Source organism: Schistocerca gregaria, chromosome 2 (assembly GCF_023897955.1).
Source record: "Schistocerca gregaria isolate iqSchGreg1 chromosome 2, iqSchGreg1.2, whole genome shotgun sequence".
NCBI lineage: Eukaryota > Metazoa > Arthropoda > Insecta > Orthoptera > Acrididae > Schistocerca > Schistocerca gregaria.
The window spans coordinates 215854702-215875234 of record NC_064921.1 but is presented as its reverse complement, the minus strand read 5'-3'; the positions used below and the strand labels follow the sequence as shown (position 1 = coordinate 215875234).

The following is a 20533-nucleotide window of genomic DNA, read 5'->3' as shown; positions in this document are numbered from 1 at the left end:
GGACAGCTAAAACAACCCTGCCAATAAGGTTAACTAAGAAGGGAAAAGTACAGTTTCACAGAATCATAAATGGTGACTCAGTCACATTAATTAGAGAGAATTTACTGGATGAACAATAGGATGAAGCTTACCATGAGCACAAAGTAGATAACAGGTTTAATTAAACCCTAAAATATTTTTACAATACTATGGAACCATTTTTCAATTAGAATGGATGAGAGATAATCACAGTAGAAGCCACAAGAAAGTGAGGCTGATGTCATGAATCAGAATATCTTCTACTAGAAAAAGAAAGCTTTATTTGTTTCAGAGGATGAACTCTAACCAAGATGTAAAGGTGCAGTACAAGTCCTACTGAAAAAATTCTTACTCATTTCTTCAGACAGGCTAAAACTATTAATGATACATAAACATTGGAAATTTGGGCAATATTAGATGGGAAACAAAAAGGAGGTCAGTAAAACAAATGTTATTTGGCTCCCTGATGGCAGTGGCAACAAGACAGATGAGGTCAAATTCAATCCACTGGCTGCTAAATTTTGCAAAGAATTCTTTCTAAGTAGCTCAAAATATGCAGCCAAAAGTGGATATGCATCGTATAATCTGCCACTAGAGATAAGTTTTTCCAAGTAAACTGTGAAACATACAACTTAACTCATGGCACTGAAAAGATGTAACCCTTCTCTTACAAAACTACTAGGGTCGACAGAAGCGCCCGATCCCAAGCGTTCACTTTGATCCATGACGTAAGGGTGTTGTCGTGTGTGACGTCATGACAGCATGGAGTTTGGTTTGTGAGTGTGGCGTGTTTGTAGATGTCGTCGTGTTGTGGTTTGTTGTGCTCTCTGGTAGTATGTTCAGGGTTTTTGTTTGTGTGGTGTAATGGGCTCAGTTTGCTTTTGCTCATTATCCAGAATTGGTGGAGTGTCAGCTGTGTTTGTAGTGGAATTCGTTTCCGTGAGTTAATGATTTTGTGTGAAGGTTAATTTAGTGTTGTTCACTGTACATCATATGGTAATTTTAGTAAAATTAATCGGTTGTTTTTTCTGTTCAGGAATGGATATGACAGATAAAATTAACAGAGGGCAGGTCAAGGGAAGTGTTCGATCCCAATGTGTGGTGGTGCATGTTAATATTGGTATCGGGAGATGTTTTTGAGCTATATAGGCCAAGGGAAGTGTTTGATCCTAATTTATGGGATCAGGAGCTGCTGTTGAGCTATATAGGTCAAGGGAAGTGTCCGATTCCTGATGATATTGTGTTTAGTGGTATTTGGAGAGTTTTGAGATGTCAGTTTTTTTCGTCGTTTTGTGTGGTTTTGTATGGGGGTGAGTGTCTAAATTTGTTTATATTTAATTTGCCCCCACCCAAAAACACCCCATTTTCTGTGCTTGTCCTGTTAGTGTCATTAAGCTTTTTGTGGAAAGTGTGTATGTTTGTTTTTCGATATATTTTCATCCTCATAATATGTACGTACCGATTTTATAAGCACCATATTGGAATCGTGGTTTATGGTCATTTTCGCCATATTTGTGATGTCATGGGTCAAAGCAGACGGGCGGGATTGAACGCTTTCATAATTCCAACTACTACATTGGTGTTCAAAATTAATGCAACAAACTTCTTGTGTCTAATTCATGATATATCACACAAACTGTCAACAGATGTCTGTATGATCACATTCTGCATGGAAGATGGCATTTTGGTCAACAGAAAACGATGTCAATGGTAATGTTAGGCCACCTATCAAATGGAGTAGTGTTTGCTGGGTAGTTCCACATCCACAGTTGCTGTGTACACAGTCACAGACAATGCTGTATGGCACAGAGAAGATGCCTACCAGACTATCTGTGGTGGAGGGCTATAGGAAGAATGGAAGCAGTACAGTCCGAAACTCATGTGACCTGATGTCTTAATGTGAATCATTCTGTTGTTTCTTGGATGTGACAAAAGTTCAGGAAGATCAAAGCTTTATCATGAAGATCAGGGCAGGGCCACCCATGTGTGACATCAGAAACAGAAGACTGTTGTTTGGTTGTAAGGCGTGACAGTACTGCCTTAGTATTGTGCAGCAACCGGCATCTGTCCTTGTAGCATCCAGTGGACATGTTGTATCGATGCAAATAGTGTTGAGAAGGCTTCAACAGAGTGGCCTTTATTGTAGGAGACTTGCTGTATGACTTTGAGACCCAGACGTTGTGGAAAAAGACTGATGTTGAGGAAGATCACTAATGGTGTGCGCAAGGATTATTTTGAGCACTCTAACACCTCTGCATGAAACTGTATGGGTGAATCAGAAAGGTTTAACTGCTGTCAGTTTCATGATGAGGTCTTGGGACCTAATATATGGTTGTTGCAAGGTGCTGTGTGCTTAGACTTCGCACTGATGGACGATAATGCTCGACCTCATAGAGCACGCGTGATTGATGTTTTCTCGGAAATGGAAGACACTGCAAGCATGGTGTGGCCTGCTCACTCTCTGGATTTGAATCTCACAGAGCTTGTCTGGGATGTTCTAGGGAGATGGATTGCTTCATGTCAGAATCAACCAACTACTCTCTAAGACTTGCTAGCAGCTCTGCAGGAAGAATAGACGTTATTGCCTCAACATGCCATTGATGACATTATTCACAGCATGCTCCATCATTGCCGAGCCTGTATTTCTTCCATAGGTGGTCACTCTCCACAGTGAGCATGTTAACCAGTTGTCAGAATGTGTGTGCGAATCTATTATGTTGGAAAAGGTGAAGAACATTTTCATGCATGTTGCAGTTGTTTATGTTCTATATTCTTTACAGGGTTTCTACTTTGGTTTCACCTGTTTGTACTGTTTTGCGGCAAAATGCAACTTTGCAAAATTTCTGTTTGTTGCTTTAATATTGGACACCAGTGTATTTTAGCTGAGTGCTATAATACGATATTGGTGTGAGTACTATAATATTCTGCTAATTGGGTAGTACCTCTACAACCACCCCGTTAAGCAGTAATCAGATGATGGGTTGCACTGATTTTCTCAGTGATGGAAGTATGCAGTTTTAACACCCATTAATGGAAGTGGCAAAAAGCCAGTGATAACTAATTATAGACACATATACCTCCCACCTTCCCATTTTAAGAAAAATTTGAGACAACAGCTTACAACAGAGTACTGAATCACCTTCACGAGAATAATATATTAAAAACAGTTCAGCCTGGCTTCTGTAAAGGGGTTCTACAGAGAAATCAATACACAATGTCCAATCACATTAATGTTATGACCTGTCAAAAGTCTGAATAACTACCTTTAACAGTGCAGACCAGTGTAAGACATGCAGGAAGAGAGTCAATGAGATTTTGGAAGGTATCAACAGGGAAATGTGAGCCGTGCTAAGGTTGTGGAACCACACTGCGAACAGTCCAACTGAGATGGTCCCACAGATTCTTGATAGGGTTTTCATCTGGGAAATTTGGTGGACAGGGGAGTAAAAAAAAAAAAAAAAAAACCATTCTGGTACTCTTCAAATCAGGCACGTATTCTATGAGCTGTGTGGTAATTTGCATTGTCCTGCTGGTACATACCCTTGTGCTGCATGTAGGAGTGGACATCATCCCCAAGAATAGCTGCATTCTTTTGTTGATCCACTGTGCCTTCTAGAATAACAGTATCACCCAGAGAATGCCACAAAAACATTCCCCAGACCATAAAGCTCCCTCCTGCAACCTGGACCATTTCAACAACTGTTACAGAGTATTTGCTTTCAGACATTTCTCTCTGTTGACACCAACACCCATCTGTCACATGGAGTATAAGATGTGATTCATCTGAAAAGGCCATCTTGTAGTACCCCCAGAATTTTACAAAAGTCTGGAGACACTTGTGTTCCAGCCGTTTCGAACACACATTATTTTAAAGCAGGGCGTAAGGATGAGCATGGGATACTGCACACATTTATTGTCTGTGCAGGCGAAACTGGAAGGGAGATAATTCGTCAGCGCTGGCAAATGTTAAGCGCGACCTGCCAAGAATAAGCAAATATGGCCTGGAAAATCCATGGCTGGCTGCAAAGAGTAATGTAGCATTGTATTGTTAAAAAACAAATGGAGAGGCACAAAATAGTGACTGTTTATTAGACATTGAACTGCTGTTGAGAGTACGTGGACTGAACATGGATAGTCAGCCACAATAAAAGCTTATATATTAATTGTCTTCAAAAATGTGTAATTAACTGATTCTGAGTGCCCAGTAATGTGTGGGCTTAATTCATAAAGTTTAGTTGTTTTTTTGTACAAAGAGGAAATAAATATGTTTGGTGCATTGAATGATATTCCAAGAGTAGCGTATTTTTTAAATAAGAAGAGAGAGAGCGAGAGAGTGAAAATTTCCCATTTGTAGCAGTGAAATCTTCGGAGAAGTGTCCGGTGCTGGCAGAGGACATCGGTGCTGCAAGAAAGCAGAACCAGCATTCTTCAACAAGTAAGTCCACAAAAATGATTAAGCTGTATATAGAGAGCTTAACATTACAACCTGTTGCCACTCAGTGGACGTCCAGCTGTGGAATTGGTGCAGAAATTCCAATCTTCGTCACTGATTAACAGCAGTCAGTATGGGTGCATGAACCAGGCATCTGTTGCAGAGACCCATATGCAGCAATATTTTCTGAAGAGTCATTGAGGAGACATTGTTGGTACCCCCTTGGTTCATCTGGGTGGTCAGTTGCTCAACAGTTGCACATGTATTTGCCTGTACACATCTTCCCAGCTGTCATTCATGCCTGCCATGTATGGCCCATGGTGCACCACAGCTGCCTTGATACCATGCATGGTATATGTCAACCATGGCAGCATGCACACAGTTTCCAACCTTAGCCACATCAAAAATACTTCCACCCTTGGCCTGAAAGCTAATGATTATGCCCTTTTGGATGCCAGGTAAATTGCTCCATTTCTGCATTATGACAATGACTGCACTGTTTTCCAGATCCCCACAACATATCTTACATACCCTCCAGTGCTGTCCTGCCTGCCATCTGTGAATGGTTACTGCACTTTGACATCAAATGTACCATATTTACTTAATTATAAGATGAGGTTATTTCCAAATTCATCATTTTGAAAAATACAGGGTTGTCTTATGTTTGCAGATTAAACTATTACTGCTGAAGTCAACACTTTTACATTGTTTAGTAGAGTATATAGGAGTAGTCTTACATTTATAGGGGTCATCGTACATTCAAAGCTCAAGCTTTGGCTACTGAGATCACATGCAGATTTATTTTAAGGAATTCAGAAGGGCAGGACTTGGCAAATGATACTCAAATTCCAACAGGCTCTAGATGTCCCAATATGCCAAAGCGCTTCATATTGTATCAACATTGCTCAAACAATCATGTGACACTGAACTGTGTGGCACTAGTGCAAATAGATAAGTGAGAAGCTATGAACTTGCCACAACAACAGTCTATTGCTCTGATTAAAACTTTACAATTTTATGAAATGCAGGAGGAGTTAGTATTAAATTCTGTCATCTTACAAACTGTTGTTATATTTGAACAAGTTTGCAATAAATATTGTCTTACATGTATAAATACTGTATACAAGCTTTAATGGTGCTTTTTAAGTGAAAGTAGCATTCAAAAATGGAAATGTTGTCCTTCAAAAACCATTAGTTGACTTAGAACCCAGACCAATTTTTTATTTAGTTAAGAGAGAGACTGTAATCATTTACTAAGTGGATTGCAAATGAAAAATTCAGTTGCTATTCACATATTAGAATACAAGGTAAAAACATTGTCAGCTTTTAATCAGCTTTAAAACATGACAGTCACATTCAGCTGAAATGAGAAAGAAAATTAATCCAGAATGAAATGTGTATCAAAGGAAATAAACCACATTAAACTTACTGTAACAGTTATCACCAGAATAAATTACAATAAATGAAAAGCACCAGTTTGCTTTTGTTCTACAAAGCAAACTGGTGCTTTTCATTTATTATAATGTTGTTCTACCAAGAACCGATGGAAGATTCTGTTAATAGAATAAATTACAATGGCAAGGCCCATCATGGAGATAGTACAGACAGTCATCACTAGATCATGGGACGAGTGCAAGTTCAAGAATGGGTCTGAATCATAATTGCAATCTTTTACTTATGTATTAGTTGGTGTTGTTGTGTATGACTTGCACACTACCATACATTTCACTTTATTTTTCACTATTGCTCAGCATTATGGAAGGGTTGGAAGGGGATCAGTGACTCCTACATGGCTGAAAGCTAGGATGATTCTGGGGAAAGGAGCAGCAAACGAGTAGCAAATTTTGTGTTGCCAACCATGGAAATCTATACCATGTACTTTGACTTTTTACAAACACTTGCCAAGTTTAAACTGGAGTTTACCGTAGTCAATTCATAGTCAAAATCAAACTAACTTTAAAACTGGACAAATACTCAACCATTTCTGCAAAAGGCAGTAAAAGTCCAGATAGAGGCCAGTGGCACATGTCCATGTTTCTTGCTTCAATACTGTTGATGCTTGCCAAGGCGTATGGTGGGAATGAAAAGGGGGGGGGGGGGGGGGGTATCATCTAGTTCTACACAGAAATATACCAGTAACTGGAAGATACAGTATGTCTTAGTGGCAGGCAGGTGATATGTTTGGAGGCAAGAGACACTGTAACATTCTCACATCAGTATAGAAGTGAAATACGATACGTATGAAAAAAAAAAAAAAAAAAAAAAAAAAAACCTCTGGTGCTCTGCTGTGTTCTTGGACGCCCCCCCCCCCCCCCCCCATAATGGCAACCCCAATATTAACAACATAGTCGCAAGAGACAGCCAAATATTTGTGACAACAAAGATATAAACTTCACAGCTGTGCTATTACGATAAACACAATGATGATTATAGGAAATAGTGATACACAGATTCAGGGTTAGTAAGCAATAAAGTTAGAAAAGAAAACAGTCTAAAATTAATGTAAACCATTTATTTTTGTTTATTTTACTTCACCTAGTATTATTAAAATGTAGACAGTCAATAAATGTCATAAGTTTGAAATAATTATAATTTTAGCCTGTTGGTAGATGCTTTGTCAGTAAAAACAGTTTATAATTAACATTAGTCAGAATATTGTAAAAATAAAAAGTTTTCTCAAAGAGCCTCTTAGAGAAGGGGCATAGTCTTATACTCAAGTAAATATGGCAGGTGGTGGTCACATTAATGTGACTGGACATTGTATCTCCCAAATTCAGTTATAGTAGAAATAAGCAAGTAATACCACGCTGTTGACATTTTCTGTCATCATGCTCAGGCCTTTGTTTGTGTAGATCATAAAATTCTACTGTGGCAACTGTAATGGTGTGATGTTAAAGACCTTGTATGGATTGATGCTTATTTAACAGTAGAAAGTAGAAGCGTATATTAACAAATAACTCCCTGGGAATAAGACCAAATTCAAAATGGGGAAACATTGAGTATGATGCCCCATAAGATTTGTTTGTTGGTTTGCTCTGTTCCTGCATATGAGGGTTATTTGGAAAGTAAGGTCTGATTTCTTACAAAACTTAAACCATCACAGATTTTCTCAAAAACTGTTTTTATTTAATTCCTTACATGTTACTCTGTTTTTCTATATAATTTCCATATTTGTTTAAACATTTGTCATAATGTTCTACAGTCTTTCATATCCCTAAGTCACAGACATCTGCCACCCGTGAGGATAACCAATCTTTAACGCTTTTTTCACCTTGTTATCTGTTGCAAAGTGCTTGCCTCTGAGAATCTCATTCAAGTAACAGAATAAATGAAAATCTCTTGGCCCTAAATCTGGTCTGTACAGTGGGTGGACTGTTTTTTCCACCCAAAAGATCTGATCAGATTTTGTGCACGCATGGCAAAATGGGGTCTGGCATTATCAGCAGTAACAAAACTCCAGACATCAGAAGGACGCAATGCTTATTCTGTATTACACACTGAAGATTTTTCAGGGTAGCACAGTAAGTGGCTACTTTTGTAGTTGTCTATTGCTGCACAAACTCAACTAACAAGACTCCATGTCTATCCCAAAACATGGTTGCCATAAGTTAATGTTGAGATTATCTGCTTGGCTCCGATGTTGACTTGTGATCTACATCTACATCTACATCTACATCCTTACTCCGCAAGCCACCTGATGGTGTGTGGCGCACAGTACATTGAGTACCTCTATCAGTTCTCCCTTCTATTCCAGTCTTGTATTGTTCGTGGAAAGAAAGATTGTCGATATGCCTCTGTGTGGGATCTAATCTCTCTGATTTTATCCTCATGGTCTCTTCACAAGATATACGTAAGAGGAAGCAATATACTGCTTGACTCCTCGGTGAAGGTATGTTCTCGAAACTTCAACAAAAGCCTGTACCAAGTTACTGAGCATTTCTCCTGCAGAGTCTTCCACTGGAGTTTATCTATCACCTCGGTAACGCTTTCACGATTACTAAATGATCCTGTAACGAAGCGTGCTGCTCTCCGTTGGATCTTCTCTATCTCTTCTATCAACCCTATCTGGTACGGATCCCACACCACTGAGCACTATTCAAGCAGTTGGTGAACAAGGATGCTGTAACCTACTTCCTTTGTTTTTGGATTGCATTTCCTTAGGATTCTTCGAATGAATCTCAGTCTGGCATCTGCTTTACTGACGATCAACTTTATACGGTCATTCTATTTTAAATCACTCTTAATGCGTAATCCCAGATAATTTATGGAATTAACTGCTTCCAGTTGCTGACCTGCTACATCTACATCTACATCTACATGACTACTCCGCAATTCACATTTAAGTGCTTGGCAGAGGGTTCATCGAACCAAAATCATACTATCTCTCTACTATTCCACTCCCGAACAGCGAGCGGGAAAAACGAACACCTAAACCTTTCTGTTCGAGCTCTGATTTCTCTTATCTTATTTTGATGATCATTCCTACCTATGTAGGTTGGGCTCAACAAAATATTTTCGCATTCGGAAGAGAAAGTTGGTGACTGAAATTTCGAAAAAAGGTCTCGCCGCGACGAAAAACGTCTATGCTGTAATGACTTCCATCCCAACTCGTGTATCATATCTGCCACACTCTCTCCCCTATAACGTGATAATACAAGACGAGCTGCCCTTTTTTGCACCCTTTCGATGTCCTCCGTCAATCCCACCTGGTAAGGATCCCACACCACGCAGCAATATTCTAACAGAGGACGAACGAGTGTAGTGTAAGCTGTCTCTTTAGTGGACTTGTTGCATCTTCTAAGTGTCCTGCCAATGAAACGCAACCTTTGGCTCGCCTTCCCGACAATATTATCTATGTGGTCCTTCCAACTGAAGTTGTTCGTAATTTTAACACCCAGGTACTTAGTTGAATTGACAGCCTTGAGAATTGTACTATTTATCGAGTAATCGAATTCCAACGGATTTCTTTTGGAACTCATGTGGATCATCTCACACTTTTCGTTATTTAGCGTCAACTGCCACCTGCCACACCATACAGCAATCTTTTCTAAATCGCTTTGCAGCTGATACTGGTCTTCGGATGACCTTACTAGACGGTAAATTACAGCATCATCTGCGAACAGTCTAAGAGAACTGCTCATATTGTCACCCAGGTCATTTACATAGATGAGGAACAGTAGAGGTCCCAGGACGCTTCCCTGGGGAACACCTGATATCACTTCAGTTTTACTCGATGATTTGCCGTCTATTACTACGAACTGCGACCTTCCTGACAGGAAATCACGAATCCAGTCGCACAACTGAGACGATACCCCATAGCTCCGCAACTTGATTAGAAGTCGCTTGTGAGGAATGGTGTCAAAAGCTTTCCGGAAATCTAGAAATACGGAATCAACTTGAGATCCCCTGTCAATAGCGGCTATTATTTCGTGCGAATAAAGAGCTAGCTGCGTTGCACAAGAGCGATGTTTTCTGAAGCCATGCTGATTATGTGTCAATAGATCGTTCCCTTCGAGGTGGTTCATAATGTTTGAATACGGTATTTGCTCCAAAACCCTACTGCAAACCGACGTCAATGATATAGGTCTGTAGTTAAATGGATTACTCCTACTACCCTTCTTGAACACTGGTGCGACCTGCGCAATTTTCCAATCTGTAGGTACAGATCTATCGGTGAGCGAGCGGTTGTATAGGAGTGCTAAGTAGGGAGCTATAGTATCAGCGTAATCTGAAAGGAACCTAATCGGTATACAATCTGGACCTGAAGACTTGCCCGTATCAAGCGATTTGAGTTGCTTCGCAACCCCTAAGGTATCTACTTCTAAGAAACTCATGCTAGCAGATGTTCGTGTTTCAAATTCTGGAATATTCCATTCGTCTCCCCTGGTGAAGGAATTTCGGAAAACTGTGTTCAATAACTCCGCTTTAGCAGCACAGTCGTCGATAACAGTACCATCAGCACTGCGCAGCGAAGGTATTGACTGTGTCTTGCCGCTTGTGTACTTTACATACGACCAGAATTTCTTCGGATTTTCTACCAAATTTCGAGACAATGTTTCGTTGTGGAACCTATTAAAGGCATCTCGCATCGAAGTATGTGCCAAATTTCGCGCGTCTGTAAATTTTACCCCATCTTCGGGATTTCGCGTTCTTCTGAACTTCGCATGCTTTTTCCGTTGCCTCTGCAACAGCGTTCGGACCTTTTTTGTGTACCACGGGGGATCCGTTCCATCTCTTAGCAATTTATGAGGTATGAATCTCTCAATTGCTGTTGCTACTATATCTTTGAATTTGAGCCACATCTCGTCTATATTCGCATAGTCAGTTCGGAAGGAATGGAAATTGTCTTTTAGGAAGGCTTCTAGTGGCACTTTATCCACTTTTTTAAATAAAATTATTTTGCGTTTGTTTCTGATGGGTTTGGAAGAAATGGTATTGAGCCTAGCTACAATGACCTTGTGATCACTAATCCCTGTATCAGTCATGATGCTCTCTATCAGCTCTGGATTGTTTGTGGCCAAGAGGTCAAGTGTGTTTTCGCAACCATTTACAATTCGCGTGGGTTCGTGGACTAACTGCTCGAAATAATTTTCGGAGAATGCATTTAGGACAATCTCGGAAGACGTTTTCTGCCTACCACCGGTTTTGAACAAGTATTTTTGCCAACATACCGAGGGTAGGTTGAAGTCCCCACCAACTATAACCGTATGAGTGGGGTATTTATTTGTTACGAGACTCAAACTTTCTCTGAACTGTTCCGCAACTGTATCATCAGAGTCTGGGGGTCGGTAGAAGGAGCCAATTATTAACTTAATTCGGCTGTTAAGTATAACCTCCACCCACATCAATTCGCACGGAGTATCTACTTCGACTTCACTACAAGAAAAACCACTACTGACAGACACAAACACTCCACCACCAATTCTGCCTAATCTATCTTTCCTGAACACCGTCTGAGACTTCGTAAAAATTTCTGCAGAACTTATTTCAGGCTTTAGCCAGCTTTCTGTACCTATAACGATATCAGCTTCTGTGCTTTCTATTAGCGCTTGAAGCTCAGGGACTTTTCCAGCGCAACTACAACAATTTACAACTATAATTCCGACTGTTCCTTGATCCAAGCACATCCTGTAATTGCCAAGCACCCTTTGACATTGCAGCCCATCCCGCACTTTCCCGAGGCCTTCTAACCTAAAAAACCGCCCAGTCCACGCCACACAGCCTCCGCTACCCGTGTAGCCGCCAGCTGAGTGTAGTGAACTCCTGACCTATTCAGCGGAACCCGAAACCCCACCACCCTATGGCGCAAGTCAAGGAATCTGCAGCCAATATGGTCGCAAAACCGTCTGAGCCTCTGATTCAGACCCTCCACCCGGCTCTGCACCAAAGGTCCGCAGTCGGTTCTGTCAACGATGCTGCAGATGGTGAGCTCTGCCTTCATCTCGTAAGCAAGACCGGCAGCCTTCACCAAATCAGATAGCCGCTGGAATCCAGAGAGAATTTCCTCAGATCCAAAGCGACACATGTCATTAGTGCCGACATGTGCCACCACCTGCAGCTGGCTGCACAGTGTGCTCTTCATGGCATCCGAAAGGACCCTTTCCACATCAGGAATGACTCCTCCCGGAATGCACACGGAGTGCACACTGGATTTCTTCCCCTCCTTAGCCGCCGTATCCCTAAGGGGCCCCATTACGCGCCTAACATTGGAGCTCCCAACTAGCTATATTGTAGCTAAATGATAAGGGATCTTTCTTTCAATGTATTCGCAGCACATTACACTTGTCTACATTGAGATTCAATTGCCATTCCCTGCACCACACGTGAATTCATTGCAGATCCTCCAGCATGTCAGTACAATTTTTCATTGTTACAACCACTCGATATACCACAGCATAATACGCAAAAAGCCTCAGTGAACTTCTGATGTCATCCACGAGGTCATTTATGTATAATGTGAACAGCAACGGTCCTACGACACTCCCTGGGCACACCTGAAATCACTCTTACTTTGGAAGACTTCTCATCATGGAGAATGACATGCTGCGTTCTGTTATCAAGGAAATCTTCAATCCAATCACACAATTGGTCTGATAGTACATATGCTCTTACTTTGTTCATTAAACGACTGTGGGGAACTGTATCGAACGCCTTGCAAAAGTCAAGAAACATGGCAGCTACCTGGGAACCCGTGTCTATGGCCCTCCGAGTCTCGTGGATGAATAGCACGGGCTGGGTTTCACACGATCATCTTTTTCGAAACCCATGCTGATTCCTACAGAGTAGATTTCTAGTCTCCAGAAAAATCATTATATTTAAACACAATATGTGTTCCAAAATTCTGTAACTGATAGACGTTAGAGATACAGGTCTATAGTTATGCACATCTGTTCAACGACCCTTCTTGAAAATGGGGATGACCTGTGCCCTTTTAGAATCCTTTGGAATGCTACGCTCTTCTAGAGACCTACGGTACACCGCTGCAAGAAGGGGGGCAAGTTCCTTCGTGTACTCTGTGTAAAATTGAACTGGTATCCCATCAAGTCCAGTGGCCTTTCCTCTTTTGAGCGATTTTAATTGTTTCTCTATCCCTCTGTTGTCTATTTTGATATCTACCATTTTGTCATCTGTGTGACAATCTAGAGAAGGAACTACAGTGCAGTCTTACTCTGTGAAATAGCTTTGGAAAAAGACATTTACTCTATTTCGGCCTTCAGTCTGTCATCCTCTGTCACCGAGTGCCTGGACATTTTGTTTTGATCCACCTACCGCTTTGACATAAGACCAAAATTTCTTAGGATTTTCTGCCAAGTCAGTACATAGAACTTTACTTTCGAATTCACTGAAAGCCTCTCGTATAGCCCTCCTCACACTACATTTCGCTTCGCATAATTTTTGTTTGTCTGCAAGGCTTTGGCTATGTTTATGTTTGCTGTGAAGTTCCCTTTGCTTCCGCAGCAGTTTTCTAACTCGGTTTTTGTACCATGGTGGCTCTTTTCCATCTCTCACGATCTTGCTTGGCACATACTCATCTAACACATATTGTACGATGGTTTTGAACTTTGTCCACTGATCCTCAATACTATCTGTACTTGAGACAAAACTTTTGTGTTGAGCCATCAGGTACTCTGAAATCTGCTTTTTGTCACTTTTTCTAAACAGGAAAATCTTCCTACCTTTTTTAATATATCTATTTACAGCTGAAATCATTGATGCAGTAACCAGTTTATGATCGCTGATTCCCTGTTCTGTGTTAACTGTTTCAAATAGATTGGGTCTGTTTGTCACCAGAAGGTCTAATATGTTATTGCCATGAGTTGGTTCTCTGTTTAACTGCTCAAGGTAGTTTTCAGATAAAGCACTTAAAAAATTTCACTGGATTCTTGTCCCTGTCACCCGTTATGAACGTTTGAGTCTCCCAGTCTATATCCGGCAAATTAAAATCTCGACCCAGAACTATAACATGGTGGGGAAATCTTCTCAAAATACTTTCCAAATTATCCTACAGGTGCTCAGCCACAACAGCTGCTGAGCTAGGGGGCCTATAGAGACATCCAATTACCATGTCTGAGCCTGCTTTAACCATGACGTTCACCCAAATTATTTCACATTTCAGATATCCGTCAATTTCCTTCGATACTATTGCACTTCTTATTGCTATAAACACGCCTCTCCCTTCACTTTCCATTCCATTAAGTGACATTTAGACTCTAGGATCATGTAACAAACACAGTGTGTTCCTGATGTACAGCAATCAAAAGGCTGTTGAGTGAATTACTGATTTAGGTCTATGGCCCAGGACATACTCTATTCTATCACATCCGCATGATGCCAAATGGTAGAGGTTGACACGATGGCTGGTCAACATCCTGTGGGCCTTCAGAGCCTGGAGAAGGAGCTTATATTTTTATTTCCCCTTTCCTATTATTGTGCCTACAGTAATGAAATACTAACTGGTACCCATTTAGGTGTATATATTCAATTTCTGTGACTTCGGAATTATGGCTTATTAAGTGTAGCCCATACTTAGAAATACCCTGAACTTTTTAATATTCTACTGTGTATCACACTTCTTATATCTTGATGGGAAAGCCAAATGTATTGTTGTTGTTACCATTGGTGCTGTCCAAACTGCTTCCATTTGTAATCATGCTACACATGTGATGAGTGTTGTCCTCTATCAAAGAACAGATATTTCAAGATCATTACAATATATATTGCAATATATTTATAAAAAGTGGATTTACTAGTTTGTACTGTACTGGTAGACAGTCTTCTCCATGTATACTATGTTATATTCTTCATCTTATTTACTCTACTTTAGATACTGTATGTCAAACTTTGTATGCTACAGATTTATGTAATTTCATTCTTGCCATTAACATTTGGATAATTTTGAAATCATGAAAAACCAGTGAATAACAAACCAAAAGCAGGCTGGTTCTATGCCCAAATTTTGAAATTCAGTAATTTCTAAAAAAAAAAACTTCAATTCATAGACCCTTGATAAAGGAATAACTAAAGACAAATTCATCTGATACTGTATGGTTTTATCCAATACAGTTAAGTACTGAACATCAATGACATAAAGAAATGAGATATAGAAATGGCGAGGCAAAAGTATACCATATAAAAAAATTACTAAAATATTTCAATAAATGCAATTTAGAGTTAATAAAATAGAAACACTCAATGACATATCATTTTACAAGACTAAAACCAGCCAGTTGACTATTGTCTCATGTTTTGGAGAGACACAGGTAGGAAAAATACTGTCATTTGTATCTCATAATATATCCAGCAAAGTTGTTTTCTCTTCACAGTAAATAGTTGAAGCTGTTTATATGCTTTACTCACTTATAATTTGCTGCCTGAAAAATGTGATTCTGGGATGAAGACTCTGAGTTATCTGATTCTTTTCTCCATAATATTACTGGCTTTGGTGACCCATCAGCAGCACAGGGTATTAATAAAGTATCACCCATTAGCACATTAATATCTTCAGGCTCATGTAACCATGTGGGAGGCACTGTAAGAATTAAAATAATTATTTAATTGAATACAATTCTCTGATTTAGTACTACATATAAGAGAGTAGCAAAATGTTACTGTATCTATCTTAATTTCTTTTTTATGGGAGCAAAATCTGGTGGTATGAAAAATACTTCTCTTGATTTAGTGTTTTAAACATCTGTAATATCATTTATGGGATTTATATTTCATCCTCTTTCTACACTGAACGTTCTGAAACTATTTATAGAAACTTGTCTACTTTCTGAGAAAATTAAGTGGATACAATTTTTATTTTTTCATGCTTTAGTAATAATATACCAGTAATATATTAAGGAAAATCCTAGGTAATAGATGGGTTGATGGATAATGGCGAATGAGAGCAAATGAGGACTTGTACAGCAAGACAGAACCTATCACAGCGTCCATTCAAAAGAGACGATTGTTATTTTACGGTCATATCACGAGGATGGACAGTGACTGACTAACTAAAAGAATATCGATTTTCGTCCAATCTAAGAAAAGAAGGCCAAGAATGTGAAAAAGATCTTAGGCAGATTGGTATCTCAGAAAGAGAAATTCCTGACAGAACAAATTTAGAAGATTGGTGAACAACTACCAATGTTTTAAAATGGCATCAATGTCCAAAAGACAGAGAGGACCATTATCGAATAGCATAAACACCCACTTCTTGGTTGGCACAGAAGATACCGGTGGGATCTCAAAGCTGAAACAAAAACAAGACCTAAACACTAAAATGAATTTGGTTGTTACCACACAGTCCATAGAGGCTCAACTTGATAGTAATATAATATATACCAGTAACTAGAAGATACAGTGTGTCAAATTTAGAAGATTGGTGAACAACTACCAAGGTTTTAAAATGGCATCAACATCCAAAAGATGGAGAGGACCATTATTCAAATAGCATAAACAGGCACTTCTTCATGGGCTCAGAAGATACTGGCAGGAAGCCAAAGCTGAGACAAGAACAAAACCTAAAAACTAAAATGAATTTGGTTGTTACCACGCACTCCATAGAGGCTCAACTCAATAGTAATATAATATATACCAGTTACTAGAAGACACAGTGTGTCTTACATTGTATACAATGAACATTATATACAATTATAATATTTAATGCTTTGATTAATAGATTTTTCTTTACAGTAACATTGTGTGAGGTGACCTGAAATACCAGTTTAGTCTCTAGAACTACTGTTTGTCTCATGGCTAATCTTTAGTACAAGCAAATCAATACCTTAAAACATATTGCATATTTACACAGTGTTATGACATAACTCTGCTATTACTGGTCATAAGCCTCATATCTCAAGTAATGAGGAAGGAGGACTGCTAGGAGTATTAATATTGTTGAAACAACCAGGCCTGATCGGGCTCCAGATAGTAGCACCTTGACATATAGCCTCTTGCCAGGTTTATGGTGAAGAGATTAACAGCACCTGCAGCAGAGAAGGAGGACTTCAGTAAGGTGTCAATAGTCTGTGCTTCAGGGGAGTGAATACAAAAAGTATCTCACTTCATGTTCAGGATGTCCTAAATAAAACAATGGAAGGCAATGGGAAATCAGCACTATTATTTTCCCATGACAACCTCATGGATTTACTCAGTCTTAAATTAGATTCTGGAACAAGCCCCAAGTTGGATCTCTGAGGGCAACAGGGTTGAGGGGAGCCTCAGAATGCACAGACCAATCTAACCCATCCTTGTGAATAATTAAGAGCATAATAACTGGGAATATGTGAGGCCTCTTGTAGACACAAAAGTTTGCTACCATGGGGAGAGAAATTGCCTTCAAGATCTACATGTATTTGGACTTAGCAAGACATACTGGAAAGAATGTGGTAACTTTGTGATTCAAGGCAAAGAATATAGTGTATTTTTCTGGAACTGAGGAGGTGAGTAGAAATGGTATCACTGTAGTGATTCCCAAGAGCCTTGGTAATGCTGTCATTGTTTATTAACCCATTTGTGACAGAATAATTTCCATTAAAACGAAAGCTTCTCCTTGCATTATCAGCATCATTCAGGTTTATTCTCCCACTACAGCTTTATTGGGAATAGAACTCAATGAATTTTATGAGCTGTTAGAACACACCACCAGAAAGATACCTTAAAGGAAATATTAACCATTCAGGGTGATTTTATCCCAAAGATTGGTGAGACTATAGATAATGGACACATTAGACCTGTGGGACTGGACTTTACCACTTAGGTGTGAGGAGCGAATGTGGAGAGCAGTCACTGGAATTTTGTGTGAATAACAACCTATCTGTCTGTAATACCCTTTCCCAGCATTATCCACAATGTTGCTACACATGCAAGTGCATGTTGTTCATTATGAGCAGTGCTGTGATGCTAGTGTAGGACATAACATAGAAACTGTGCAATACAAACAATCATTAGTTTCTTCAGTGCAATGCCACTTCAGTAAACTTTTAGTGGATATCATTATTGCTCGCCAAAGTGTTCAGTTTCAGTTAGACACAGGTGCTTCAGTGTCATTACTAAATTGCACTACTTATGAGCTCCTTAGAAAACACATGTTACAGAAGTGAACAACTACCACACTGGCAGGGTGTAATGGACAGGATATTCCAGTATTAGGATTTTGTAGCCTTCCTGCCATCAATCAAAATTTGCAAAAGAGTTTGTCATTCCAAGTTTTTCATTCATGGGACAGTGCTAACATGTTTTGGCCTTGATTTGTTTGGCTTGCTTACTGTAGACAATGTGCTAGCAGTTACTTCATCTGACTCTAGAGACAGTGTTGCTCAGTTGTGTGGTAAATTTAAAGACTTTTTTGTTGAGGGCTTAGGTAAAGCTACCATTTTTGTTGCTCCTGTTATAATCAAAGACAATGCACAGCCTCACTTTTGCAGAGCTTGTGTGGTAACACACATCCTCTGTAAATATGTTGCAAAAGAATTTGCACAGTGGTAGGAAAAAGGTGTCTTTGCAGCCATCATAGCCAGTTTGTTGGCATCTCAATCAGTTTTCTTGAAGAAACCTCCAGGAAAATTGAAAATCTGCACAGACTTTAAGGCAACAGTGAAACCTCGATAGTAGTTGATTCCTTCCCACTGTCATGATGAGCTTATGGAGTACTTAGGAGCCAGTTGCTACTTGTCCAAGATCAATTTGTGTGATGTGTACCTACAGATTACATTAGATTAACAGTCACAGGAAGTGTCTGTGGTTAACACACATGGAACTCTACAAATTTCTTCATTTTCCTTTTGTAGTGCATCAGCACCAGTGATCGTTTAGTGCTATCTGGAACAATTAGCTGCATCTCTGCCTTCATGTATAAAATACTTGGAAGATGTAATGGTATCAGGCCACACACCAGGAGAGCACCTCAGTAATTTGATTACACAGTTCAAAGTGTTGTCAGAGGCAGGCCTCAAATCTAATGAAGACAAGTGTGTGTTCTTCCAGACAGAACTTGAATACTTATGTCTTATGATCAGTTCCCAACATATTCATCTGATGCAGTCACACTTGCAGGCTATTCGTGATCTCAAACCTCCAAGAAATCTCTTTGAACTGCAATCAGTACTAGGGAGCTGACCTACTACATTTGCTTCATTCCTAGTGCAGCTCAAATGACAGTGCCCTTACATCGTTTTCAGTGCAAGCATGTACCTTTTGCATGCTCCCACAAATGTGACATTGCATTTCAGAAATTGAAACACACTTTGTTCAATGATCATTGTCTGGTCCATTTAAATTCTGGCAAACCAGTTGTCTTGGCCACAAATGCATCCTCATACTTTCACACAGAATTCATTCTGCAGGCAGACCAATAGCTTTTGCCTCCAAATTCTCAACAAGGCTCAGTCCGATTATTCATATAGAGAGAAGAAGGCTTTTGCAATCATATATGGAGTGACTAAATTTCACCAGCACCTGCAAAGAACGAAATTCTACTTAGTCATTGAGCACAAACCACTGCAGCTACTTTTCAATCTGGAAAAATCTATACCAAACCACACTGCACAAAAATTGCAGTCATGGGCTCTTATTCTCTTGCATTATCAGTACCGGCCCATATCCAAGTATGCCAATTCAAACGTTCTCTTGCATCTTTCTGTCAGACCAGATGTACACTCTGAAAAATCAGAAGCATGATGTTGTCACTGTGATACATAGCAGTTAGATGCTCTGGACCAGCTCCCCTAGATCACCAGAATGTCACCCAGGCAACAGCAGTGGACCCTAACTTGCAGATTTTGTTGTGCTATGTCCACACGGGTTGGCCTCACTCAATGAAACAAATAATTAGCCCAGTGATCTGCTGATACTTTGCACGTCGGCATGACTTGTCAGTGCTTCAAGGTGCTATTTTATTATGTACTGCATCAGAACAATCACATGTGGTGATCCCAAAAACTCTCCAGAGACATGAGCAGAGCTTCATGCACCAAGGTTACTGGGACATGTAGTGCACAAAACAATTAGCTCACGAACACTGCACTTGGTTTGCCATGGATGCTCAAATAGAACAGATGACAGCATAATGCCATGCTTGTGGAAGCAACAGGCAGCCCCTCCTCAACAATTTTTTTATTGGCCAAAACCAGAAGTGTCTTGGCAGAATGTTCATTTAGACTTTGCTAGACCATACTGTAACATTCAAAAAATGTTCAAATGTGTGTGAAATCTTATGGGTCTTAACTGCTAAGGTCATCAGTGCTAAAGCTTACACACTACTTAATCTAAATTATCCTAAGGACATAAATAAAATAGAAAGAAACTTCCACATGGGAAAATTATATTATAAATAAAGATTCCAAGACTTACTAAGTGGGAAAGCGCGGTAGACAGGTACAATAAAATAACACACACAAAATTTCGAGCTTTCGCAACCAGCGGTTGCTTCGTCAGGAAAGAGGGAAGGAGAAGGAAACATGAAAGGATGTGGGTTTTAAGGGAGAGGGTAAGGAGTCATTCCAATTCCGGGAGTGGAAAGACTTACCTTAGTGGGAAAAAAAGGATAGGTATACACTCATGCACACACACGCACACACACACACACATATCCATCCA

The 20533-nt window shown here is 39.8% G+C and overlaps 1 protein-coding gene across 1 annotated transcript in view; it reads right to left on the bottom strand.

Annotated features, from left to right (window-relative positions):
- The window catches only part of LOC126335707 (Down syndrome cell adhesion molecule-like protein 1 homolog), a 371152-nt gene that overhangs the window by 144558 nt on the left and 206061 nt on the right, over positions 1-20533 (bottom strand). Inside the window, exon 8 of the mRNA XM_049999164.1 lies at positions 15308-15479. Within this exon, the coding sequence (XP_049855121.1) occupies positions 15308-15479 (172 nt within the window). The remainder of the gene's footprint in view (positions 1-15307; positions 15480-20533) is intronic.